This window comes from Pyxicephalus adspersus, chromosome 5 (genome assembly GCF_032062135.1).
Source record: "Pyxicephalus adspersus chromosome 5, UCB_Pads_2.0, whole genome shotgun sequence".
Taxonomy (NCBI): Eukaryota; Metazoa; Chordata; class Amphibia; order Anura; family Pyxicephalidae; genus Pyxicephalus; species Pyxicephalus adspersus.
The window spans coordinates 131662312-131686828 of NC_092862.1; the positions used below are offsets into that span (position 1 = coordinate 131662312).

A 24517-nucleotide genomic window follows, 5' to 3' on the forward strand; every position below is an offset into this window, starting at 1 on the left:
CACGAGACGCTACACCTTGATTCCTCTCGTGGCCCACATTAATATTATAGGGGAGGACCCTGCCCTGAAGAGCTTACAATCTAGGGGTTGCTTTGTTTTCCCCAATTCATAATAATTATTTTTGCATCTATTCACATGTAACTTTTCTCTCTGTAATCCAGGATGACTAAAATTGTTTTTAAAAGTAGGTTAAGTTTTTCCTTATTGTATATACTTATACCCCCATAGTTGTCCTTGTGTGAAGATGTTCTTGGGGAATCTCATTACGACCTTATGGCCCTCCATCTATTGACAGACTCTGGGGAGGTATAAAAATATTTCTTTTCATAAATCTCTTATTAGATTACAAGCTCTTCAGGACAGGGTGCTCTACTCCTCATTGTTTGTATCTGCCTGTCATTTACAACCCTTATGTACAGCACTGTGTAATATGTTGGCGCTTTATAAATACCATAAAAATAAAAAAATGCAGAAGAAAAATAAGTCTATGTATGTGATAACACACAGCGTCTGCTTAACAAAAGTTCTCTTTAATTTTTTGTTTTATGTTCATTATTTGGCTATCCTTGTCTCTAGATTCCCTGTACACCTGCAACCCAAACTTTCTATGGAGCTTCAGACATTCCTTTCACACTGTATCAGCTATTTTCACCCCTCCGCACAGACTACATTACGCACTGAACACACGTGGGATAGCAAAGCTTCATAGGAGCAGGAAGACATTCCCGGGGATGATAAGAGGCGCAGACACGCAGTAAACATCGGTGGTACCAGCTGAAAAAACGAACAACCTTGAGAACATATTTTATTTAGCAAAGAAAGAAAACCAACAAACGTCCTAGGATACATTATTAAAATTTATTCTCAATGCATCTGTACATTTGTATCAATACACATGGAATTTGAACATCTAGGTATATTTAAGCACACACCGATGTGTTGAAGTAAATCAGTAACATTACAAAACTGAACCACTCTGCCGCCCCTTTGTACATAAGAGTGCGTAAAAAATCATTTAGCAAGGTTTTAAACCCCCCTCCCCCTGAAAATATAAAAATAAATTAATTTTAATTTGATTTTTTTTATCTGCCGATTAGAAATATTACAAACCAAAATATTGTTTCCATATGAATTATTTTTTTTTCTTAAACAATACAAATAAGAGATTCACAAAAGCTTATGTACAGAATGAGGTAAGGACTGTGGAGGGTTGTGTTCTCTCGGTCAGACGCACAGTGGAGGTCAGATTACATCGGGGTCTGCTTCTCCATTACCATTAATAATGCAAACATTTAACAACGCATCAGAAATTTTTTCACCAGTAGCTGCAGCCTTTCCGTACGACGTTGGGAAGCAGGGCTGCAGGTTTTTAATGACTCTACTCAAAACTAAAATTTAAAAAAAGAAACCTAAAGCAAAACTCCTCCTTCCTGACAAATATGACAGCGCAGGGCAGCGCAGAGATAACAGCATATCATCGTCTCTTGTTTTGTTCCATGACGCCAGGGAAGACATTTCAAGTGTCCTCTATGCCCAATGGAAAACAGATTAAAACCCAAACAGCCCGGGAAATATTATTCTTAGGCTTCACGTTAGTGATTAACCACCATCTGTTTATCTCCCTTCTGGAACCTGCTCATGTGTGAAAAGATCTATCATATGAATGGGCCGGTACTTGTAAGAGCAGATAGATTTTGGACCATGAAGAGTTCTGCAAATGGTAACTGGTAATGGGCATTTCAATGGAGAGTGGCTTGGGCAATAGAGGCAGATCACTGATAAACAGCCACCCACCTGCCGACCCTGCAATGTTATGAATGATGGAAAGGAGCAATATATGGCAAAGGACAGTTTCACCTAAAACATTGTCTCATTATTAGTTTGAAGGGAAAGCAGAACATTGTTGAAAGAACAAGGACAAAGCTTACACTGATATATATTATCAGTGGCTCTGGGGTAGAAGGTGTGTTGGGTTAATTTAATGGAAAGCATGCGTTTTGTAGTATTGAACATGCACGGATACATTGTAAAGTGATGCTCGGATCATTATTCTAAGTCTATGTCCAGATTAATATGTTAGGTCTATGTTCAGGAAAAGCCTTTTCCTGGATTCTATACTTCTTACCACAGGGCTCTGCGCTATAACACGGACAGTCTGCGTGATTTCTGCAAGGGTGCTACACGTCTTTCATGGTCTGGGGAAACTAAAACCTCCAAAGGGATTTAGTCAGTGATATACAGAATAGAAATTAAGAGACCTGGAGGATATCCCTCACACCTCTGATACACAAATTGAATTACAAAGTGTTTTTTAACTTTGTCTAAAGCAACATGAACTACAACATCCAGCCATGTTCATTCAGATTGCACACTCTGGGTGGGGTTGTTCCTCCCCGGCACCGGCCATATTCAGGACATGAGGTACTAAAGGCTTGGGTATCCAGTACATGTGGATAGGAGTCATAAAAAACACCTGTCATTTGTATATACTGAAAGCAAATATTTCATGAGCTTGACCAATACATCAAAGAAGCAGCCAGCTGACAATATCAGTGTCCCCCCTGCTAGGCTTAATATTGGTTCCACCAACTGCTCCCCTATATAGGTGATAAATATATGGGACTTTAATGTTATAAAGATAGCAATGTATGTGATGAAGGGCAATCTGCTTGTAGGGACCTTGGCGGGGGTTCTAATATTCCTGGATGTCACTCACCATTTCCTCTGCAAGGTTTCACTACATACAGTTGGTGGTCAGGCTCCATGCTGGTCTCTTAGTGGTAAAGTTGATGAAAATAAGTGGAAGAAATATACGAGAAGTGCCTACTGCTATAATTCTATTGTGTACACTTCAGTGGTGGGGAAACCTTTAGATCTAGCTAGCAATCTTTAGGAGACCATGAAATTTGTGCTTCCATTCATTCCATGTGGAATAAAAAAAGGTTCCGAAAATGCAGATATTTATAGGCATTCTGTCTCTTTGACTCCTGGGAACTTTCAGCCAGGCAGGACACAGCTTGATTTGCACCTTTAAAATGGAAACATTTGTTCTTTGAACTCCAAGCAATGATCTATTTGGGTTCTAAATGTTTTTTTGGAAATACCAGTAGCGGTGCCAAATACCATGAGATAAGGTAAAAGTGACATTTTTTGTTTTTTCTTTTTAAATCAGTACTTAAAGGGAATGTCCTCTAACACAAAATAAATGTACATAACCTATATATACATAGTAAACTGTCAGTGTATTAAAGTGAAGGGTCCTACCTACCCTCCTAAACATTAGCAGGGCCTTTGTATTGATGTCTAAATTTGATTGGCAACCCAATACAACAGAAGAATGATAAGAGGTTTGTAAAAACCCCACAGCCAACCATGAAAGCAGGGAAAAGGGTAAACGTCCAGATTTCCACTCCAAGTAACTTTAATCCAGTGATGTGTTTTAGTGGAGAACCACTAAGGTGGAAGAACCTGAAGGAAGCATCTCGGTAGGACTAAGTCACCAATATTTTAGGAAACATTCCCCGCTTTTTTTTTAAAGGCAGTTTTAGTATTGAGCAGAAAAACAAAACTGTGGCAACATAAGAAACACAAAGCGTCAGGAATACACAAGTTTGCATATCTCAGTTATTCAGAAATAAATAACATGAAGCACAGCCGCCATTATTGGCATTGCAGACATACCGAGCCACGAGTGCAATGTGACTGCGTGTTTGCTGTCTCGCCTCAGACTTCAGCAACAGGCACTTTTATTGGAATAAAATGGTGCTGCCCCACATCAACCTGTCTTTTCCAGGTTAATTGGAAGGAGAACTGCTGGGACGCAGATCTGAACAATTGTTTTTTTCCTAATACCCTAAGGTAACCAGTGGCAAGAACTTACTGTTTGGGTAGGCATTGCACCAATGTACCAGTAAGCAAACATCCTGGATTTCCCCCATACTAACAGTGTTTTTACCTTTCTCCAAATGTATACAGTCGCATTTCAGTGCAACAAAGCAACATTTAAAACCAATAAATATCTAAAGCCCTGAAACGCTTTATCAATCCCTCACGAAACCACATCATACGTGTTGAGTGTCCACCTGGTCTTGGAGGAAGGTGAAGTCATTTTGTCTCCGTTTGCATTGTTTCTTTGCTACTTCAAGGAAGACGTCTGTAAGGAGCCAAGTGCCAGGTGGAGGTGTAAAGCGTCTGGCTTTCTCCATATCAACTCTTATCTTGCATAACTGGTCCTGGTTTATCACCAAGCCTCTGGAGAGAAAGAAAATAGTTACTAACTATACTGCATATATTATATAAAGTTATTATAATAAAATCAACAATCTTAGCTCAAATACAAAATAACCAGTTTGCTTTAGTTCATCAAGCAGCATTTATGTTAAGTAAGGCCATTCCTTCTCTTCCCTGCATCTCAGCTCGGAGGTACTTCCAGGTATAGAGAGGCAAAGTGATAGCAAAGATTCACTTCACATTGAGGAAGCTGGCTCATAGGTAACCTGCACAACTAACAGTACAATTCTTTGAGGTGCCAGAAGCCAATATAGTAAATCTGGGTGCAGAACTTTAAGCACTTGGTACCCCAGGTAAACCTATTCTTTTATCTGAACCTTTTAGTACCCCCAACCCCTATTGAGAAGCCTACTGAAATTGAAAATGAGCATCTCATCACTCCAAATTAGTAACTATTAGACCAAAAAATGCCCACCCACATTCTGTGCTGGGAGTCACTAGTGTCTACAAGTTGTGATCTGTAGTGCTCTATTCACAAAAAAAGCCTTGGCTGTACGCAAACCTTTTTGGCAGAGTGAACCCTATGTGTCTATGGTCCGATATGTTACAAAAACAGTTTTATGTTATTTCATGATGTAATGGACACTTACCGCCACTTTTTGGGCTGTGCTGTCAGTGTGCATGGCTAGAAAAGGGTTAGTGGCGGTGGAATGGAGGGAGGTGGCCTGTGCTCCAGCCAGAAGGTTGTTCAGTGGTAGCTGTGCTGTGGCAGGGAGTTGGAGTTGCTGCAGTTCAGGTTGATGGTGTTGTTGTGGGTGTTGGTGGTGCTGCATAAGCTGATACAGCAAAGCATGATGCTGTTCCTGGGGATAGACACAAAAGGAAGTTGATTAACACATATAAACAAAGTTTTACAGTCATTAGCATTGCTAACTAATAATGGTGAAGATATTGGGGTGGCCGGAGCTCACTTGCAGTCTACAAACACGAACCTGTCTGGGCAGATATAAAGGGGAGCCGTCATTGCTAATTTTTAACACCTTTTGACAATTATGAAAACTGGGTTACATATTTCAGGTGCAAGCTAACAGAATTATTTTAAATCCTAGTCATGTTTCCATAAATATCTTGTCATCTAGTTACTTACAGGGGTGAGCTGCTGGGAACTCAGGAGTTGCTGGAACTGCTGGTGTTGTTGGTGAAGAAGGAGCTGTCTCTGCTGATCAGAGAGAAGTCCTAATCCTGAGGCACTACAACAAGAAAAGGTAAATGTCTGTTATCCGCGCATCAATCAGGTTCACATCTGCATAGAACAGAAGCGGTAGCACAAGCATCAGACCTACCCATGAGCCTACAGACATACATGCAGACAACCTTGTAGTTCTTTTTTTTTTTTTTAAACTGATTCAGTTTGAAATGATAGATATATTATGTGGTCAGATACAAAATAATTTAGGCAACAAATACACAATAAAAGGGGAAATGAAGCTTTGCCCTAAAAAAGGGAGAGGCAGAGGGAAAAAATTACTCATCTGTATTCTCTGTGATCCCCTTCAATTTTGGTGTTTCCCCATTGCTGACTTACCAGTGTTCCTGTGCTGGGGAGGCCATGTTTGTAGAGGCAGGGCTTTTCTTCCTCATGTCAGAGCCTCCAGCACAGAAGAACACTGAGCAGTGTTCAGTGTCACTTTTCATAAAACTGTAAAGTAAAACACTGAGATGCATGCAGGAAACATGGCCTAGCTGATCTGGTCTTCAATCATTGCTACTCCAATCCTCCCCCCCCTCTATTGTTGGTAATCTAAGAATCAATCTCTGCTTGTTTAAGGTGAGGGATTCCCAAACACACCTACTGCACACTCAATCTATTTCTCTCAGACAGAAACCTAAATGTAGGGAAATCCCAGGACTAAAACTACATACTGACATCAAATAATTGTCACCTGAGATAGACTATCCTGTCTGATAGTCCCCTACCCCTGATGTTGTTCAGCAATCCAATGTGGCAGCTTAGTAAAAAACCTATAAGGCAAAACATTGGGGTTTTTAAGGAGAGCACAGCAGGGTGGCATTCGCATGTCCTGCCCTTCTTACTTTGCTTCTTACAGCAAAACGGTGCTGGGTGCACAGCATTCTTTTATTTATCAGTTGTTCACAAAAGATCGGAAACAAATAGTTTCTAGTGAATCTGACAACTTAAGACATTTCTCAAAATCAAATTCAGACCAGACTTAGAAGTTTGAATGTGACTCAAAACACATAACCATACTTTGGGGCACAGTGGTAGACTGCTCCCGTTTATTTTACCAGGCTGCCAACACAACAGATTGGAAAAGAAAATAAATGTAACCGTACCTTTCTTCTGACACAGCACACCACAACTCATTTTAGTGGGTTACAATGTACTGCAATGTAGTTGTGTTGTGATAAAGAAAAACATCCATTTTCTAATCTGGGAACCCATGGGTGATTTTTGCTAATATCACCACAATTGTCTAAAATGAATTGCTGTCTATCACTATTCTTGCAGAACAATACAGAAGCAAATTTCTCCAAACTCATCACTACCACATCTAACTGCATATGTATTGATAACTAGTAATTAATCACGGGTAATAATGGGAAATCTCTGTACAGCATTAGCTATAACAAAGGGGAACTTGGTCAAACACAGAGAGCATCAAAAATGTCAGATGGTCTACATTTGAAGAGTATGAAATGGGCGAGCGCTCAAGAAACAAATAGAGTCTGTTCCACCATATCATTCGGAAAGGACGTTACAATATGATCTCTCTAAAACCCGCTATACTCTCCTGCCCCGGTTCTGTTGCAGTGTAACGCCATCTTTTTTCTTTCCTCTATCTTGATTAGCCAGGCCTGGATGACATAACATTCATACAGTCTTGGCAAGTTCAGGGGAAGCCAGGATTCCCAGGTATCCTGGAATCACACCAAGCACTGCTAAGTTTTTATTTTTATTTTGTCTGCTCCACAGAGTGATCAGGCAGTTACGTAAGGATTATGGCGGAAGGGACATTGCCTGTCTCCTTCTGAAATATTGACCCACCTAGCTCAACTGATAGCCCATCAACCCCCAACAAGTAAATATGAACAAATCTGGCACCTCCCTGCCCTGTCTCAATTGTTTTAATTGAATAAAGCTTTCAGCTTCCAACTTACAGTCAATGACCTATAAATGTACAGAGCTGCGTAATATGTTGGCGCTATATAAATACAGTTTATTAATAATAAAAATAATATTGACATTTACTAAATAGGCAATAAACTGCCATTTTAATTGTTTCCTATGAACTACTTACCTATTTGTTAGTGTGGAAGAAATAGGATGTGTAACATTAGGTAATATTGTCCCATGAGTAAGGCCAGTGGGTTGGGGCAGTGTAGCTGGAGTTTGGATCACTCCATTTAGAGCCCCGACAATACCATTAATTGCCAACTGATTTGCCGGCAACGCTCCAATTATTGCACTCACTCCCGGCACTGCAGGAAGAGCTGGTGTCACTGTTTGAATGCCACTGTTTAGTGTTCCCATAGTCACACCATTGATTCTTTGGATGCCCTGGACTTGCTGGGCAGGACTCTGGCCATCAGGGGGTGGAGTGGAGAGTGATGAGGAGCTGCTGGTGCTGTGCCCACTTGAGGTGAGATCCTGGAAGACAAAATCAATAGTAAGGCTACATCTATTTCAGACTGATCACTTTTTGTGCAGAATATTTGGAGAACTATCAACAGAAATCAAAAATGTTAGGCTATGTTTACCATGACTATATATATATATAGCCTCCCCCAGCCTGTGATTGTGGATGGAAGTTCATATCTCTGTCACCATGCTCTCAACTCCTATTAGCACTTCACTTGTCATGAGAATGGCAGAAAAATGAATTGGCTCCTTGTGCTGCTTCTCTCTACCAGTCAAAGCTCTATTCTCTATATAAGGAACTGCAAGAGCCTAATAACAATTCTGATATAGGTGGTGCTTACATCACCACAAGACAAAGTAGTGATGTAGGGGCAAGGAACTGAACCACAGAGCATAAACAAGCAACCAAACATTCAACACTCCAAGAAGTGTCAGAACTGCACTTCCATGAAATCCTGGATTTCAAAACACAAAATTAGGACTTGATTTCCAGCAACATACCCAATGTGTGGCCTGATGAGCATTTTCCATCTGGAAATTTCCCAAGTGCGGGCTTTTACTGAGGCTCAGCGAATCTGTGTTTGATGCTACAAAAAAGGCAAACATATCATCTAGTATTATATCAATAAAAAAACATGAGCGTCAATACCCAGCTCCACCCAACATTTTTTTATAGCGTAGGAATGAAATGAGTCAAAGAGTTTTAGGATAACTTATAACTTTATTACAACTGCACTAAACAAATGATTTAAAACTAAAATGGAGCTACTGGCAGAATGAGCAATGCATCATGACACATGCTAGAAAATTAAACGTCAATCAATATTCAATACCTACACGGCCCCATCAACCACCATTATATATTGATTATATTATTGCAGCTTAGCCCACTTGGATAGCAGATCATCAGAACTCTACAGGGGGTATGCAAATAACAATGCCAATGTTAATGTTACTTGTAACATTAACAGTAACAATATAACACACAGAGGAATAAACGATGAAGTCCAAAGTAGTTTTTTTTACAACTTTAAGGGTTTTGTCCAAGTAAAAAGTTTCAAAGAGATTTATTTCCAAACATGCGGAAGTACATAAAAGTTTATGGTACATTGGTAATAAAACCGACATGGCATCCCTTTCCTTTTCCAGGATTAGGAGCTGGCATGTTTCAGAGAAGGTTTATGCATACCAAGTCACAGCCAGAGATGCCAATGTAATTGGGAATTGTATTCCGAAAAAGTATAAAAAGCCATAACAGAAGTTTAGTAAAGACCCTTTATTGCAAAAGTCTCAACATAAAATTTCCAAGTTCCATCGGTTGATAAATGTGTGAAAGATGGGGTTTTCTATAAATTCTATAAGATTCCAACAGAGGTTTAAAAATTATTGAGAAAACTTCAACATTTATAAAAACAATGTAGACAGCAGAAGTGTAGAAATCCCAGAAAAACAAAACAGTTCCCGCAGGAAATTTGAATCTGCAACTGAAGGTTAAACAACGCACAAGTCAGAAGCGTCCTTACCGTTCTGTAATGGGTATGGGTGCACATGGGGAGAGGAGATTGGGTTGGAGGCAATGGTTGGGAAGGGAACAGACAGCTGGGCATTGAGAAGCTGAAGGCGCTCTTTTTTGGCATTCAGATTTTTTATTTGCTCCTCCAGGCGCCGGTTCTCCACTTGCAATTGGTGAAGAGATTTCAGCATACCTAAAACTGACAGCAGGAAAAACAATGGTCATTTATTATCTTCCCAGAAATCAGCTCACATTCCTTACAGTGACAATCTGTAGAAAGGCAAAAAATACTAAATATTTTTTTTTTTTTTATTAAAACAGTAAACCTTTTTTTATTCAAATCCTATATAAACACCAATATTTAACTTTAATCTGTACTGGTATGTGTTTTCATATATCTATTTATTAAAAACACCCGTTGATCCTACTGGAAATCTTGTGGGCTGGGAATGATCTGTAATATCAGTTATGTTGTTCTTGGTTAACTCAGTGGACTGTAGACCTTTAACCAAACCACCATGTTATGGAGAATTAAAGAGGGACGGGGTACTGTGGTATAGATACAGAACGTAAAGCAAAGGCGTGTCAGATAGCAGTCACCAAGATGAATGGTCATGCTCCTCAGGTGAAAGTCTGACATGTGTACAGTGGCCCTCTGGTGACATACATCAAGTCACCACAATGAGTTATTGAGCAACTTATCTGGAACAACTGATATTCACTCCAATAGAGGGAAGCACCAGGTGCCACTCATCTCATTTCCCATCTCCCCCATCTTTCCTGTCTCCATAGAACAAAACACTTTGGGCGTGATTTATTAAAGCTCTCCAAGGCTGGAGAGGATACACTATCATCATCAGTGAAGCTGGGTGATCCAGCAAATCTGGAATGGATCTGGGCCAGGATTTAAAACAGTTGCTAGCAAAGGAAAATTACTTTGAAGAAATCCATTCCAGGTTTGCTGAATCAAGAAAGCAAAACTTTGCCTTCACCAAGATGGCTGCCTTCAGACAGACACCATCCAGAACAAGGCATGAGACAGCCAGCAAAAGGAAAGGATTTACTCTATAGGGAGCCCTCTGTCCGGGTTCCCTTTATTGTCTCCAATTACTCTATGTATGCTTCATAGGTCCTCTTGGTAAAACAACAAGAAAATGTCTGTAAAACACACTTCAAAAGGAAAATTATCATGCCAAAAAGGGTGTCTCCTCAGAGATTTGTTCCTAAGCAATGACATGAATGCATCAAAAGCATAAAAACAAAGTACATTTCATTTACACAAAGTGAAGCAAAACTAAATACTCCAAGTATAAGGAGCATCATAGAAACTAAGTGAAGCCAATTAGAAGTGTGATAATTTGTGCTTGAAATATGACTCAATGCCAAAGTGTCATTCAGCCATTAATGTGTACCTAGAGAATTATTTTTTTTCTTTTTTATTCATTTTCAAGAATAGATGATCAGGCAGGTGAATATTGCAGAAAAGGACAGGCGATGTTCCTTCTGCAATAATCTCTTCTATCTGCCTGATTGCTCCAGGTTTCAGGAAAGAAATCTGAGCTGCGCATGCACAGTGTCAGCTTTGGTTAGCAGGATCTTCAGCTTCCTCTGTACGTGCGGGGAATGAAAGAACTTCTACACAACTGCATGGGAGTTACGCCATCCTGGCATCAATTTGGCAGAAGATTGCAAGGAGGAAGCTAAGCAAAAAATACTATGGCGGGTCCTGCGAGGGAATGTTGGGTTTAGTTCGGCTTTAGAGACTTACCATGTCTTGTTTTGAACAATGTCTCTGTGTAGCAGAAGCGATCTTGGCGAAGACCTTCTCAACTCAGAGATTTCACTATGGGGATTTGTGTTTGCACAGTAGTGATCTAACTAAATTTTATTCCTAATATCATGAGATTAGGAGGCAAAGGCAGAAAGTCTTAGTGCACATGAATGCCTAGGCATCTTTACCACTAGGCACCAGGAAGTGCATTTCTCTTTTAAAGAATTTCAATTACAAATTGTTCTTTTTGCAAAGTTTTTGAGACCCAATTAGTATTTCAAAATGTTCCCTATAGCACTGCAAGACTTTATTTTTTGACTTCATTCCACTTTAACTTGTCACTCATTTACAGGTTAGGAAAGTTTCCTTAGGAAGATCTGTGGTGGGAATATAGACTATCATTTGAAATCCTCTGTAGGCTGTAATAAGTGAAGTGTCTGAAAGCTGGATTAAATGATTATCTCAAGGTGCAGCCAGGGCCCTTCCCTTCCTTCCCTCATGACCCTTATTGTCTCAGACTGTGAATGTTCACAGACAGACTTCCAAAAATAGACCCCAAATGTAATAGAATGTGCAGGTCTCCCTCCTGCAACTGTCTGAGGGGTAAAATATACCTTTTGTCTCACTAACACTACAAAACCAGCTAATATGGATGGCACCAAACCCGGTTTACAGAAGATTTTATTCTGTACACCTATACGAGACACAGTGTCCCAATTCCACAGCTTTTTTCATTCCAGACACCAGAAATGGGATTATTGACAGGACTCGGGATACAAAGGCTTTCTTGCTGAATGCCTATTTCCTGCCTGGAAAGCTGAAGATTTGGAATGTTATGGTAATAAATGTTTTGCTGCTCCAAGCTTGCTTGTTGAACATCATACAATATGTAATGAAATTCCTTTTGTTTTTGTGATTTCTAATCTGGTAGAGAAAACTCCATCAGGAATAGTCACATCTGGTAATTTCACAAGGACTTGGCTTGACCTTCATATACAAAGGGGCCATTAGAGTGACCAAATGAGATGCAGGATGGCCCTGTCTTATGTTTAAAGGATTATCCCTGCATGATTTTTTTCACAATTAGAATCCTGTGAGGATACTATTTATATCTGACATCCATATTTTTCAAAATGAGCTTCTTTTTCCAGAATATCTATATTGGGACATCTTGGGGTTGACCTCTTTTCAACTTAGTCTGCATTGATGCTTAGTTTAAAGTTGGTCCTTTTTTTAAACAACTCTGTAGTTTAAAAAAAAAGCAATATGTAAGATTTTTAAAATACATGGCATTTGGGTATATGTATATAGATTTATTTCCCCCCTAATAAGTGAAAAGGCTTACAGGTTGCCCATTAGATCACGGCAGTGACATTTAGGTTTCCGATGGATGCTCTGTCTGGTGCCTGCAATCCACAAACAAATGGGCTTCCGGCAAAGTATATATATATATATATATATATATATATATATATATATATATATACTTTGCCGGAAGCCTAGCCGACAGTGAATATTCTGAATGGTGACAGTGCTATGTAATAGGATAAAATTATTTAATTTTATTTTATTGTAAACAAAAAAAAAAAAACATGATTCCAAGTACTGTGATTCTCATACACTATTCATGTGACCACCACAAAGTTCAATTATTAGGGCAGCTTTTAGCCTGGTGCTCATCATATCCTAAAGATATAGCTGGGTCCAGGACATTATGTACAATTATGTCCGCTTTCACTGCACTGCTGTTTGTGTTTCTTCTAGTAATGAGTGGGCATATATACCCTTGTATGTAAAAGATTACAGTCATTCAGATACCTTCCCCTTTAGAAAAGCTACTAACTAGAACCTAAAACAAGGTATAACCTATTGACATTCAGGGCTACCATCAAGAGGTGGGGGGTACAATGGGTAGTGCTGTACTGGGCACCAATCTAAAAAGCTTGACTTGTCATTGCTGGAATTTTGGACACGGGAGAAGGGCCCAGGATGTCTACCTAGTATGGGGCCTGGAAATGTTTGATGATGGCTCGCTGGCATGTAAAGGGAGTCCAAACTAGAAGTTTAAGCAGTCTCCTATATATTTATAGTACTTCATAATGCAACAATAAAAGTGATCTGGGGAAGATGTAGGTACTAAAGCCTGGGATAGGGTTCCAAAATCCCATTTTTTTCCCATTTTATTCATCATTACAAATGTATCATACCATATGAGGTGGAATTAAAAGCGTTAAATTAAATTAAATGTCTGGACACGCGCCACCTGGTAATGACGTCAAAAATATTATTAAAAGCTTACATTTTGGTTTGCAAAACGCACCTTGTGCAAGAAAAAAAAATATTTCAATACACAGAATTCACCCTAAAATATATGCTATGCCAGTTCAGCCATCATGGATTGGTTCATTTGATTTCTGGCATATGGACCACACTTACTATCACTAGTGGTGCTCTGTTCCTGTAAGAACTGCTGTCCTTCATTCCACTGCCTCTCCAGCAGCTGTTCTATACTGGTTACTGCCGAAGGAACTCCGTCTCCGCTACCAGATCCTGGCTGTTCATATCGTGCTGAAAGGCTATTCAGAGGAGACCTACCGGGAGAAAACAAAGATATAAAGAAATATATATTTTATTTCAGATTAGCAAACAAAATCAGAATGTTCACATCTTCTAATCTTTACATTGTATGTATATCCTAAACAATTTACAAATTCATATGCATATTTGTTTTTTTATTTGTTTGTTTTTTTTACATATATAAGAAGCCAATTTGTATGAGAGACTTGACATTTAAAAATATTAGAAGTGGAAATACCAGAATATTGATTGATGGGGAGGATTTTTTTTTTATTTTGATGTGCACATAAAAGAATTCCTATAATGCACAGAAACGGGTAGCCTGCTTTAGACCACAATTGTTGTAAAGAACGGCATGGATATCCGGCCACAATCCATAGACAATGTTATGGAGGTGGACTGGATCTAATGCCACCCCCCCTCCCCCCAACTCATCCATTTGTGTTATGAACTTATGGTCTACAATAACTATTTTGTATTCTTGTTTTTTGTGTATTTTTTTCTCTGTTGTGTTTCTTTTCTTTTTGACCTCTGGTTTTGAATATGACAGAACGTAATCACCAGCTCATGCAGAAACTAGCTCAACAATTGAGAGCTAAATGATAATGACATATATAACGACTACCATGTTTTTGTAAATAAATGTTTATATTCTGAAGAGTCATGTTATACGGGTTACGACCAGTGTACACTGCCTTGAATTTATTTATGCACTTATGCAATGTTGCTTGCTTTGTTCTTGTTTGTATTACTTACTAGTGTTTCTTTAATTGAAAAAAAACCCTCAATAAAAATACATTCAGATTTCCAGGTTAACGCTCCCTAAAAAAATATAGTACATATATGAAATGAAAGCACATATATTAGTGTAGTTTAGATCATGAAGCTTTTACTTCCATTACAAGTTTATTACCATGAGAGTGCAGTGTTCCCCCCAGACCCTTTTAGCCGGGTGCACCGCCTGGCACTTTTCAGTAACCACACAAACACCTGAGTGGTTACAATCCAGGGGCTTCCCACCCAGATTAAAAACTCTGGGGAGGAAACTGAAGGGTCTAAAAATATCCCCAACTAACCAATAAACTAAAATGTTGAGAGTAGGAAAAAAAAAAAACATAAGATCTAGAAGTTAAAGCTAAACACCGGGCAAACTGCTAAAACATAAACAAAATGGAAATACAGCAGTTGTTTTTCCAATCATATGATTTGTATTTCTACCCACCCAGTACTGAGATTTACAAAGCTCTGCAACACAGGGTTAGCAGGGCAGGAAGCTTTCCTTACTGTGTAATACAAGATTTATATGTTATCTTATGTGTACTTCTACAGCACAGGTATTAGAAGGGAGCAAAGAGGAGATGGGAAGAGGGTTTATAGTCCAAATCAAAACAGATACCTAGAGTAATCACTTTTTGATTGCAAGATCCTGTGCAGTTAGTCAGTGTGCAAAGGATGTTTCACCATGTGAAAATAAAGGGAAAAACAGTGGGAAAAAATAAGGGAAAAACTAAAGTTCCATAAAGCTGCAACATACTACATTTTTGTTTGGATATTCTTTGACAAGAACTTGCAAAGAGATTAAATGTACTGCAGTTGTTTTTAGGATTTGCAGTACAGCCATCGGAGCATCACAGAACAGAAAGCAATTCATGTTTAAAAACAAAAAAGTCAGGCTAAGCATCTGCTGACAAATATCCTTCATGTGTGATGACATATTGTTTATTGAGTAATATTCTAACAATTACAACACAGGATCGTTCGTCTCCTCCAATTTCCCATAATATTTGAACCCTCTGCACGAAACATGAAAGAAAAGGAAACAAGTAAAATCCTATACCAACACAAACCTTAACTGTGTGAAAGAATGCGGAACGTTGGTGGTTTTCCAGGACGAAAGGCTGATAATTGTCCGGATCCTGACATTACCATACATGCAAAACAGACCTTTAACATTGAAAGCAGAGCTTGGCAGAGAGCAGGTGTCCCTCGCTGTGCATCACCTAATGGGCCCGGAGACTGACCCCCCCCCGTCTCCCGAGCGAGATACAATTTCCCTAAAAAATGTACACGGGATTAAAAAGCTGTGATCAGTCTTTCAACTGTCAGCCGAGCTCCTTCACAGGAGAATCCCCATATTGAAAAACAAATGCAAAGTATTCTCCCTGGGACTGCTAGTCAGTCTGACTTATGATCGCAGGCTGGCTACAAGGAATCTGGGGCCCTCAGATGAATTGCTGCGACCGTGATGGACGAGCACTTCTAAGGAGACAGAATTCAGATCCACGGGGAAGAGGCTCGAGTTGCTGAATAGAGAGTACTTTATTTTCACAGCGTGCAAAGTCCTGCCCCCACCTCTTAAACTTATTTATTTGATTAATTACCCCATTGATGGAAAAAACACACACAGTAAGCTTAACGTGTCCCCCCACCCCAAATATTCCAACATTAGTACTGCTGTCAGCGAGTCCTCACATGCAGAAAATGCTCCTGTGCCCAGCAAGGAAAGCTTCTATTTACAATAATCAGAAGAATAATCATTCAGATGGAAGGACCTGACAGCAGAAAGTAAATGCTCGACTCGTGTATAGAGAGTGTCTGTAAGAAATCCAAAAGGGTTTTAAACGGTTTCACATTCTGACTGTAGTGAAGACAAATTCATGTAAATGTCTAACAGATATACATAATAAGAATGGCCCTGGACCAGGAGAAGTCTCACCAAGAACCGGAGGCGATAAATATGCTGTATATGTCTGCGAACCCATTACTGTTTCATCAGGACTCTCCGAAACACACTTTCCGACTTGGCCAACTTTCAAATGGAGCGATACATAGCAGAGAGATCCGGTAACAGGTTATAAAATCACTTCATGCATAACAAGTGCCTTGGAGAATTATTATTACTCCCATAGAAAGAGCTACAGAGACGGATCCTTATCCAAATTCTTTGCTTGCCAAGTATAGGTGCTCTTATGTTGGTCATAAAAGCTGCAATTTTCTGAAAATTTTCCAATGCATTCACCCAGAATCCAATTACAAAAGTCAACCAACTGGATGAAGGCATCCTACGGCCGGGAATTTCTGAGCAGCATTTTTGGTTGTTTGATGTCTTGATCCAGTTGGATATTTTTGGATAAAAGTATTTGAAATATCCCAGCAGGCCTTTTCACACAAATGCAAACAGGTTAAATGATAAAGAAAAGTATAGAAGATGTCGCTGCTGAAAATGTTAGTTCCCTGGCTGTCGTGTTTATCTTCTGCCTTCAGTACTTGGAGTCACAAACCTGTAAAATGCAACTGGCAAGACTTAAATATTGAATCCAGACAGCTGGCATTTTATAACGGGACAGCAATGCCAATCCCTGTATTTCTTGGTTCTGACAATTCTATCTTAAATCTAATTTTTAATCTGCTATTTTGGCTTTTGTGGTTCTTCTTTTTTCCTATCAAAATACTAATGAAATTCTGCGGTAAAACCTCTCCTTTGTCAATATATACCTGACTTTACATCCAGCAACATCATCACCATGTTTTTGCAATAGGGGCAGATCAAGGGGAGAGAAGGAAGGCAAAGAGAATGCTGAATTGTCCATTAAGCAAAAAACTGAGGGGGTCTATCTGACTTACTGCAGCTTCTACTGCACACTGTAAATATTTGATTGTGTAGTGAATTCAGAATAGGCAGTTTCAGAAAAGAACAGGGACCTATACAATACTAAAACTGGAACTAAACCTGGCTATACTGACCTAATCCTGTTCTGTTACAGGGCACAGCCATCTTCTTCCTTCTTTTGTTCCTGGAGATGATGTTCGAGCACCTTGATTGGCTGGGACAGGATGAAGTAAGCATGCGCGTTGGAGTTCATTCATCCCAGACACACAAGGAAAGCTGGTTTTTGCCTGACAACCAACAATCTGATCTGTACATGCATTCACAGTGGGACTTTAGTGCCACTTGAAGGAAAGGAAAAAGAGTTTACCTTATATTGCCTAATATTAATTATGAACACTAAGGCTACGTAAACACGCTGAATTTTTGTCGTTGGAAAGATCCTTTCAAACGACACAAGAATAAAAGATGAATGAACAAGCTCCGTACATACAGCGCCGTTCTCTTCTGCGCTCTCCTCCTTTTACTTTCATTGCGGTAGTTTGTCTTCTGTCGTTCATGGATCTGCCAGGATGGACCTAAGAAAGATGTCAGACAGCCTCTGTACACGTCACAATATCGTCCGAGACAAGCCCTGCGACTTGTATCGGTCGAGAATCATCTGAAGTGTGTACATTGCTTATGAAAAAAGTCTAAATACAGATATGTGAGTGTTTGCCCAAACCAACCAATAATATGCTCCCTCTCAGGCTTCTAGAACCTAAAAACATCACATTATTGAGTGTATGTGGTCCTTTCTGACAGATCATAAATTTAGCTTGCTATAAGAGGATGTCAGGGACACTGAAAACACTGTCCTGGGCTGGCAGATCCATCTCTGGATGCGCATTTGTTGATGTGATGCCATTCATTGCTGAGTAAGCATACTGTTCATCCTGTCTTCCATTACCTTTATTGGCTGCACAAGATGGATGCCCCAGACTAAGGCTAAACACTTTCTGCTCTTCAATTGTAGCTTGCCATTAATTGACAAGTAACAAATTATTTGCTTTAAGCGCTGTTCATTTCATTTAGAGGTGCCAATTAAACTGTTAAAAGCTGTACAGACCATTTTGTTGCATGTTTTTGTCTAGAAACACAAATTAACCTGTTCGAGTCTTGAACATATTCACAGGCTTTTCACCCGTGCTGTAACTTGGTGATTAGGTTTGGTGCTAAACACAAACAGGCATTGATGTGCAAGGTACGCAAATTCATGGAGCAGTCCCTCATTTAATGTATTGTCTCTGGTATCATGTTTGTCTCAAAAATATGCAATCAGCCCAACTATACGCCCCATGGACTGGCAAGGATTGTAGCCTGATTTGGCTTCATTTATGAGTTGGAATAGGTGGTGATTTCACATCGTTAGTAGTTGGCAAATGACCACAAGTTGACTGGACAGGTTAGAAAATCATAAATTACCACCATCATCCTGCACGCAATAAGTGACATTGGCAGATTCTGAATGTCCCTCACCTATTCCTTATAAACACACAATTTGTGTCCATAGACAACCCTGCAGGCGATAAATTACTATACAGTGCCCAGGCACTTTAATATCATGCAGGGTCTCATTGTGTCACCATACCTGGATGCCCATGAGCAGTGTAAATCTCTGGTGAATGTATTTCGCCACATTTCAATATGTCCCAAAAAAAAAAATGATACTTTGAAAATGGGGATAAAGAACTATAGATCACAACTTTGACAACATATTTTAATATGAAAAGAGAATGTTGAAAAATTTAACAATAATATGACATTTTTAGGCTGCAACATGTTCTCCATAGCAATCATTAATAGTAACTCCAATTTTGTTGGGGATAGACAATCCCTTTATCACATTGCTGGAGATTCCCACATGTTTCTGTTGCTATTTCCCTTCCAGACTAATTCATAAATAGGAGGGTAAATCTTTATTTTAATTATCAGAACAAATTTCAGTTCTCAAAGCTGGAAAGCTGCAGTGTCTGCAATGTAGACCACTCTAATAAGCATCTTAACAAAAATGAAATTTCTATTGTGACAGATGCTAAAAATCTAAAAAATCAGTGAGAACATCGCAGGAGCAGAATCGCCTTTTTTAGGGCATTCTATACATGAACAGGACACCGAACGCCACAACTGACCATTCCACTACTGCTTCATTACTGTCCAGTCACATGCTGGAGACAGGAAAGTGATCAAGTTTTACTGGTTAAGTGAAGTAAAGAAAAATTTAGTCACCAACTTGGCTGTGCTGTTTGGGGTAATTGCAAGAATTGAATAGATAGAAACACAGATCCATTGGTGGGTAAAAAAGCTTTTATATATGTAATTTATACTTGTTTGCTTTAAATTCAGCGTTAATGCATACAAATAAATTCCCAGAACATTCTGGGTTAAGCTACGCGCACATGTCAGATGATTCTCGTCCAATAATCGCCTCAGGGCTGATATCGGACAAGAATCTGGCGTGTGTACAGTGCTCATCGTCTGTTGTTCTGACAACCATCCTGGCAGATCCACGGACGACGGTAATGAAAGTGAAGGTGAGAGAGCACAGCAGGGTGCCACTTCATCATTCTCCCTCTATCCTCAACATAGAGCAGAATGGCATCATGCATCTTTCTTGGATCTTTCAGTCTTTTGTCGCTGGAAAGGATCGTGAAAGATCCTTTCCAATGACATTTATTGCACGTGTGTATGTAGCCTTACCCATAGAGAAAGCATACTAGTAGCTGTCATCTTTAAAGGCTTGCTCTGTCAGAACAAAACCTTGGATAAAGGATTGATGTGTCTCATCCTGTTTTGATTTGTAGCTTAATGAGAAAAAAGTTAAGATTTTTATTCCTTAGTCTGAATCATGCATTAAAAAATATGTGCGAAATCACCATACATTGCCTTTAACTAGAAGATACAGAAGCTTGCAGCGTACCTATACTATGTAATCCATGCACACATCCCCTTTGTTATTAGTATATGTTAGCTGGTCCCATCGCTGTCAGGATTCTGACAGACGGGGGGGGGAAAAAAAAAAAAAAGAGGTTAAAACCTAATTAGGCACACAGAAGGATGATTGAATTTAACTAAATATAAATTCATATAAAAAGAAGAGGTGCCAGAGGCGCAATGGTATGGGATTTACCACCTATTAAAAGACAACTAATATCAAAACACATTACAGCAACCAATAGGAAGCGTTTTTTCATTGTTTTGAGCGCTGCAGACTAATGAAATGTGACTGGTCTCTATCAGTAATTGCATCACTGCTCTTTGCACTCTTTGTCTTTCTTTTAGCCAACGATTAAATATCATCCTAAAATGAATTCATCCCCCCCCCTCACTGAATCCCAGCAGCCGCTCCCCGCCTTGCACAGACTGTCAGCTTTTCTCGTCTTTATTGTTCCTTGAAATGTCAACAAAATCACTGACCTCCGATGAGAGGTTTGCTCATTTCATAGTGTTTGATGCTGTGGAAAGAATACTCACCGCGGAGATAGACTTCCTCTAGGGGAGGTTCCCCTCAGAGCCAGACTGCGCCCATTGTCTCCGAGATCTTGGTCTGTTAGGAAACAGGTCATAAGAAATGGAAATATTAGTACAAGGTGACTGTTTATAAGGCAAATTTCTTACATTAGTATTATTACTTAGGTGTGGATTTGGGTTGTATGTAAGAAAGCAGGCTGCCCGTTGGTTCTTAATCTAATTGCATTTTACTTTGTAGGGTTAGGGGTTAAACCAATTACTTTTCCACATGGGGGGTCGAGGATGTCCCCAAAAAATTTTCATGTAGGTGTCTGATCTGCTGTCCTTGTCCACCATTCAGATGTTCCAAAATGTTCCACATAAAACCCCAGAAATTGTTGATTAAGTTGGATTCAAACAATGCACCACGAGTACGGAGTACAATATTAAGTACCGTCATGATAATAGGGCACAAATCTCTGAATTTCATAGATTACACTTATTGGCAGAAAACTTCACCCTGGTTGTGCTAGGCCCAGCTGCCCCCTAAATGACCCAAAAGGACATAAGTAAAACCTCAAGACTGAGCAAGCAGGGCATATAAGTACAGCACTAGCTGGCATAGCAATGTTCCACAAGTGGTCCAGCAGAAGTCAAACTGCCTTCAGCAAAAGTTCATTTATAGGTCAGGCGCCACTAAATGTCAATCCATGAAATGACTGTGGCCAGTAGAGTCCCCTTTCTAAACATTCAGGTTTTCCAGGTCCCATTCGGACTAGTTTTCTTCTGTCTCGTAAACCCTCACTACTCGCCTACCATTCCATATCCCCCTCATATTGTGTGACACTTCCCCCACCTCTTAGATTGTAAGCTCTTTAGAACAGGGTCCTCTCCTCCTCCTGTGTCAATGTCTATCATTTGCAAGCCCTATTTGCTGCGTATTATGTTGGTGCTTTATAAATACTGTTTATTAATAATAATTCAGGTCTAGAACATATAGGCCTTTCACCAATGCCAATACAAAAGTTTGGATTAGTAATACAAAAGTTTGGAACAGTAACCCAATCATAAGCAAACCTTAGTTTCAGTCTGCTGGTGCATCCTCAGCATGGTCATCCCCACCCCTCAATATGAGGGTCAGATTATTATACACCTGTATGTGGTTTGGGAATACGTGGATATTTTAGAGCAAAACTGGCAGCAGATCTGCATGTGTGTAATGGACTTTAGATGGCAGAGATGGAGGTAAAGTCATATTACAGTAAGATGATGAAACTAAATCAGGAAGGGGTACAATATTTTGTCTGCGAGCTGGCTGCAAAGTAATTGGTTCCCAATACAAACACAACTAATCTCAGCCTGATTCCTGGTGCACAATGGCTTATAGAAATACAATATAAAATCAGCGTTTATAAAACAGTATTCAACCCAGAATTTTTTTTTAATTGGGTGGTAAGTAATTGTAGGTGGGTGGCCGCCCCTGTATTGTGACCCAACTTTTTGTAACCAACCAAAAACACCCGGGTGGTCACCAAAAAGTGCTAGGTGGTGCACCTGGTTAAAAGAGGCTGGGGATAAAACTATACAGTGAAAACTATTTAATTTTAATTTACTAGAGAACTGCACATAATGTATGTGCAATATTATCAGTACCTTCCTTTTTAGGTGCCTTTTACTCATGCTTTACTCATTTAGAGCAATTCGTCTAAAAACCAAGTGAAATGACCCAATTTTACATAAACTGTGTTGCCAATTAATAATTCCCAGCTCCCACTGAGCCGGGGACTTTGACATCACAAAGCTTTTTATGTGGCTCACAGCAGGCTGGCTGGAGCGTGTGATCTGGATTTCCTCAACGTAAGCTACATCCAAAAACCATACAAACAATGGCAAAATTAAATGGGCAAAGTAGGGACAGCATAAACATGACAGAAACATGGCGATTTGATGCTTTTACCCTCCTGCATAACCCACACAGGTAATGCCCAGTATTCATGTCCACAAGTGAACTACTACAAACCAAACCAGATCAGATTGTCTTCAGTCAGATTGTCGTACCTTGTGTCCTTAAATCCTGTCTTGCTACCTGATCTGAGAATCTTAAACCCTTAAACATCTTTTGCCATGAGTGATCTGTACATGTTTGCAGAGGATTGACATGCCCGCCTGTGCATCACAACTAGCTCTCTCCATTCAGCAAAGCTCAGGCTCTCTACGGCTTGGAGAACTTTAGTTGTTACTTATCAGGTGAGACAGACTTCTGCAGAGAGGCCCCTGTATCCGTACAGAGAGAAGGGCCCTTCTATGGAGAATACTGGCAGGGGACAAGTGCTCAAGGTGAGGCTGCATTCTAAAGAACGGTAACACTCTGCAGCTTTGTTTTTCATGCTTCAGAATTATATTAGGCGGATTTATAATGAAAGTTCAGTTGGGCTTTAAAAGTCATAAACCCCCAATATATGGCATTTAGGTTTAAGAATTTTAAAACAAATACTACCCTGAAGAGATCACATTTTGGAACTGCACAGAATAGGAGGCACTGGAAAACAACGAGTCACATGAGCCGAGTTTTGTCATCCTGTAACAAGTAGAGCCTGAACATGGACCTTTCAGTGTTTTCATGCCGAGAGATTTTAGTGACTGGATGTACCTAAAGCAACCCACAGATTTAGGACAGCGCCCGCTCTTTTGGCTTCGTACACACGTCGGATGATTCTCGTCTGATACTCGGCTCAGGGGTGATATCGGACGAGAATCTGGTGTGTGTACAGCGCTTGTCCAACATTGTTTATGGAGAAATCCTGGCAGATCCACAAGTAATAACAGTAAAGGGCGCAGTGGGGTGCCGCTCCATTGTTGTCCCCCCTTCCCTCTACATACAGCAGAATGGTGCTTTATGTACAACGCTCATTCATTCAGTCTTTTGTTGCTGGAAAGGACTGTGAAAAGTACTTTCCAACGACAAATATTAAACGTTTGCACGCAGCCGTAATTATGAATAATTGTTTTAAAAAACAAACTAAGCTTCTCCACTGGGAAAATGTTATGTTTGCATAATGTTCAAATCACGTAAAAATAAGGCTTCTGCGTGCAGGAAATGTGCCCAGGTGCTGAACCAAGTGTTGGTTATTTTAAGATGCCAAAACAAGAGATCTGTTTGACCTTGTGCAAAACAACTCCCTGCTAAACTAAGGCCACCCATAAACTATGCAGTAACTTTAACTGACAATGCAAAAACAATTCAATTTTTATCAATGTAAGTACAGAATGGTGATGGTGCGTAATATGTTGGCGCTATATAAATCCTGTTTAATAATAATAATAATAATAATAATGTATGCAATTCATTACAAAGATCTCTATGTAAAATCAAAATGTATTGTTGATTAAAAATAGAAATGGGAAAAAAAAAATCACAATGGGCCCGATTTATTAAAACTCTCCAAGACTGAAGAGGATAGACTATCGTGAGTGAACCTTGGTGATCCAGTAAACCAGAAAAAGATTTTGGTCTAGGACTGAAAACATTTGCAACACAAAAGGAAATGATTTTATGAACTCCATCACCCATGTTCTCCAAGGATAGCCTATATTCTACAGTCTTGCTAAATCAGGCCCAATGCACAAGCCTAGCATTAGTCAGTCCCAAACTGGCAAACTTAATGTCTT

At 39.6% G+C, this 24517-nt stretch overlaps 1 protein-coding gene across 6 annotated transcripts in view; it reads right to left on the reverse strand.

Annotated features, from left to right (window-relative positions):
- Positions 1-844: 844 nt before the first annotated feature.
- The window catches only part of MLLT10 (MLLT10 histone lysine methyltransferase DOT1L cofactor), a 130202-nt gene continuing 106529 nt past the window's right edge, over positions 845-24517 (reverse strand). For all 6 annotated transcript variants that reach the window (XM_072412744.1, XM_072412740.1, XM_072412739.1 and 3 more), the window contains 8 exons: positions 20873-20945; positions 13612-13766; positions 9415-9603; positions 8393-8478; positions 7551-7900; positions 5378-5480; positions 4881-5093; positions 845-4251 (listed from right to left, as the gene is read on the reverse strand). In XM_072412744.1, coding sequence (XP_072268845.1) covers positions 4207-4251; positions 4881-5093; positions 5378-5480; positions 7551-7900; positions 8393-8478; positions 9415-9603; positions 13612-13766; positions 20873-20945 — 1214 coding nt within the window. In that variant the 3' untranslated portion in view covers positions 845-4206. The remainder of the gene's footprint in view (positions 4252-4880; positions 5094-5377; positions 5481-7550; positions 7901-8392; positions 8479-9414; positions 9604-13611; positions 13767-20872; positions 20946-24517) is intronic.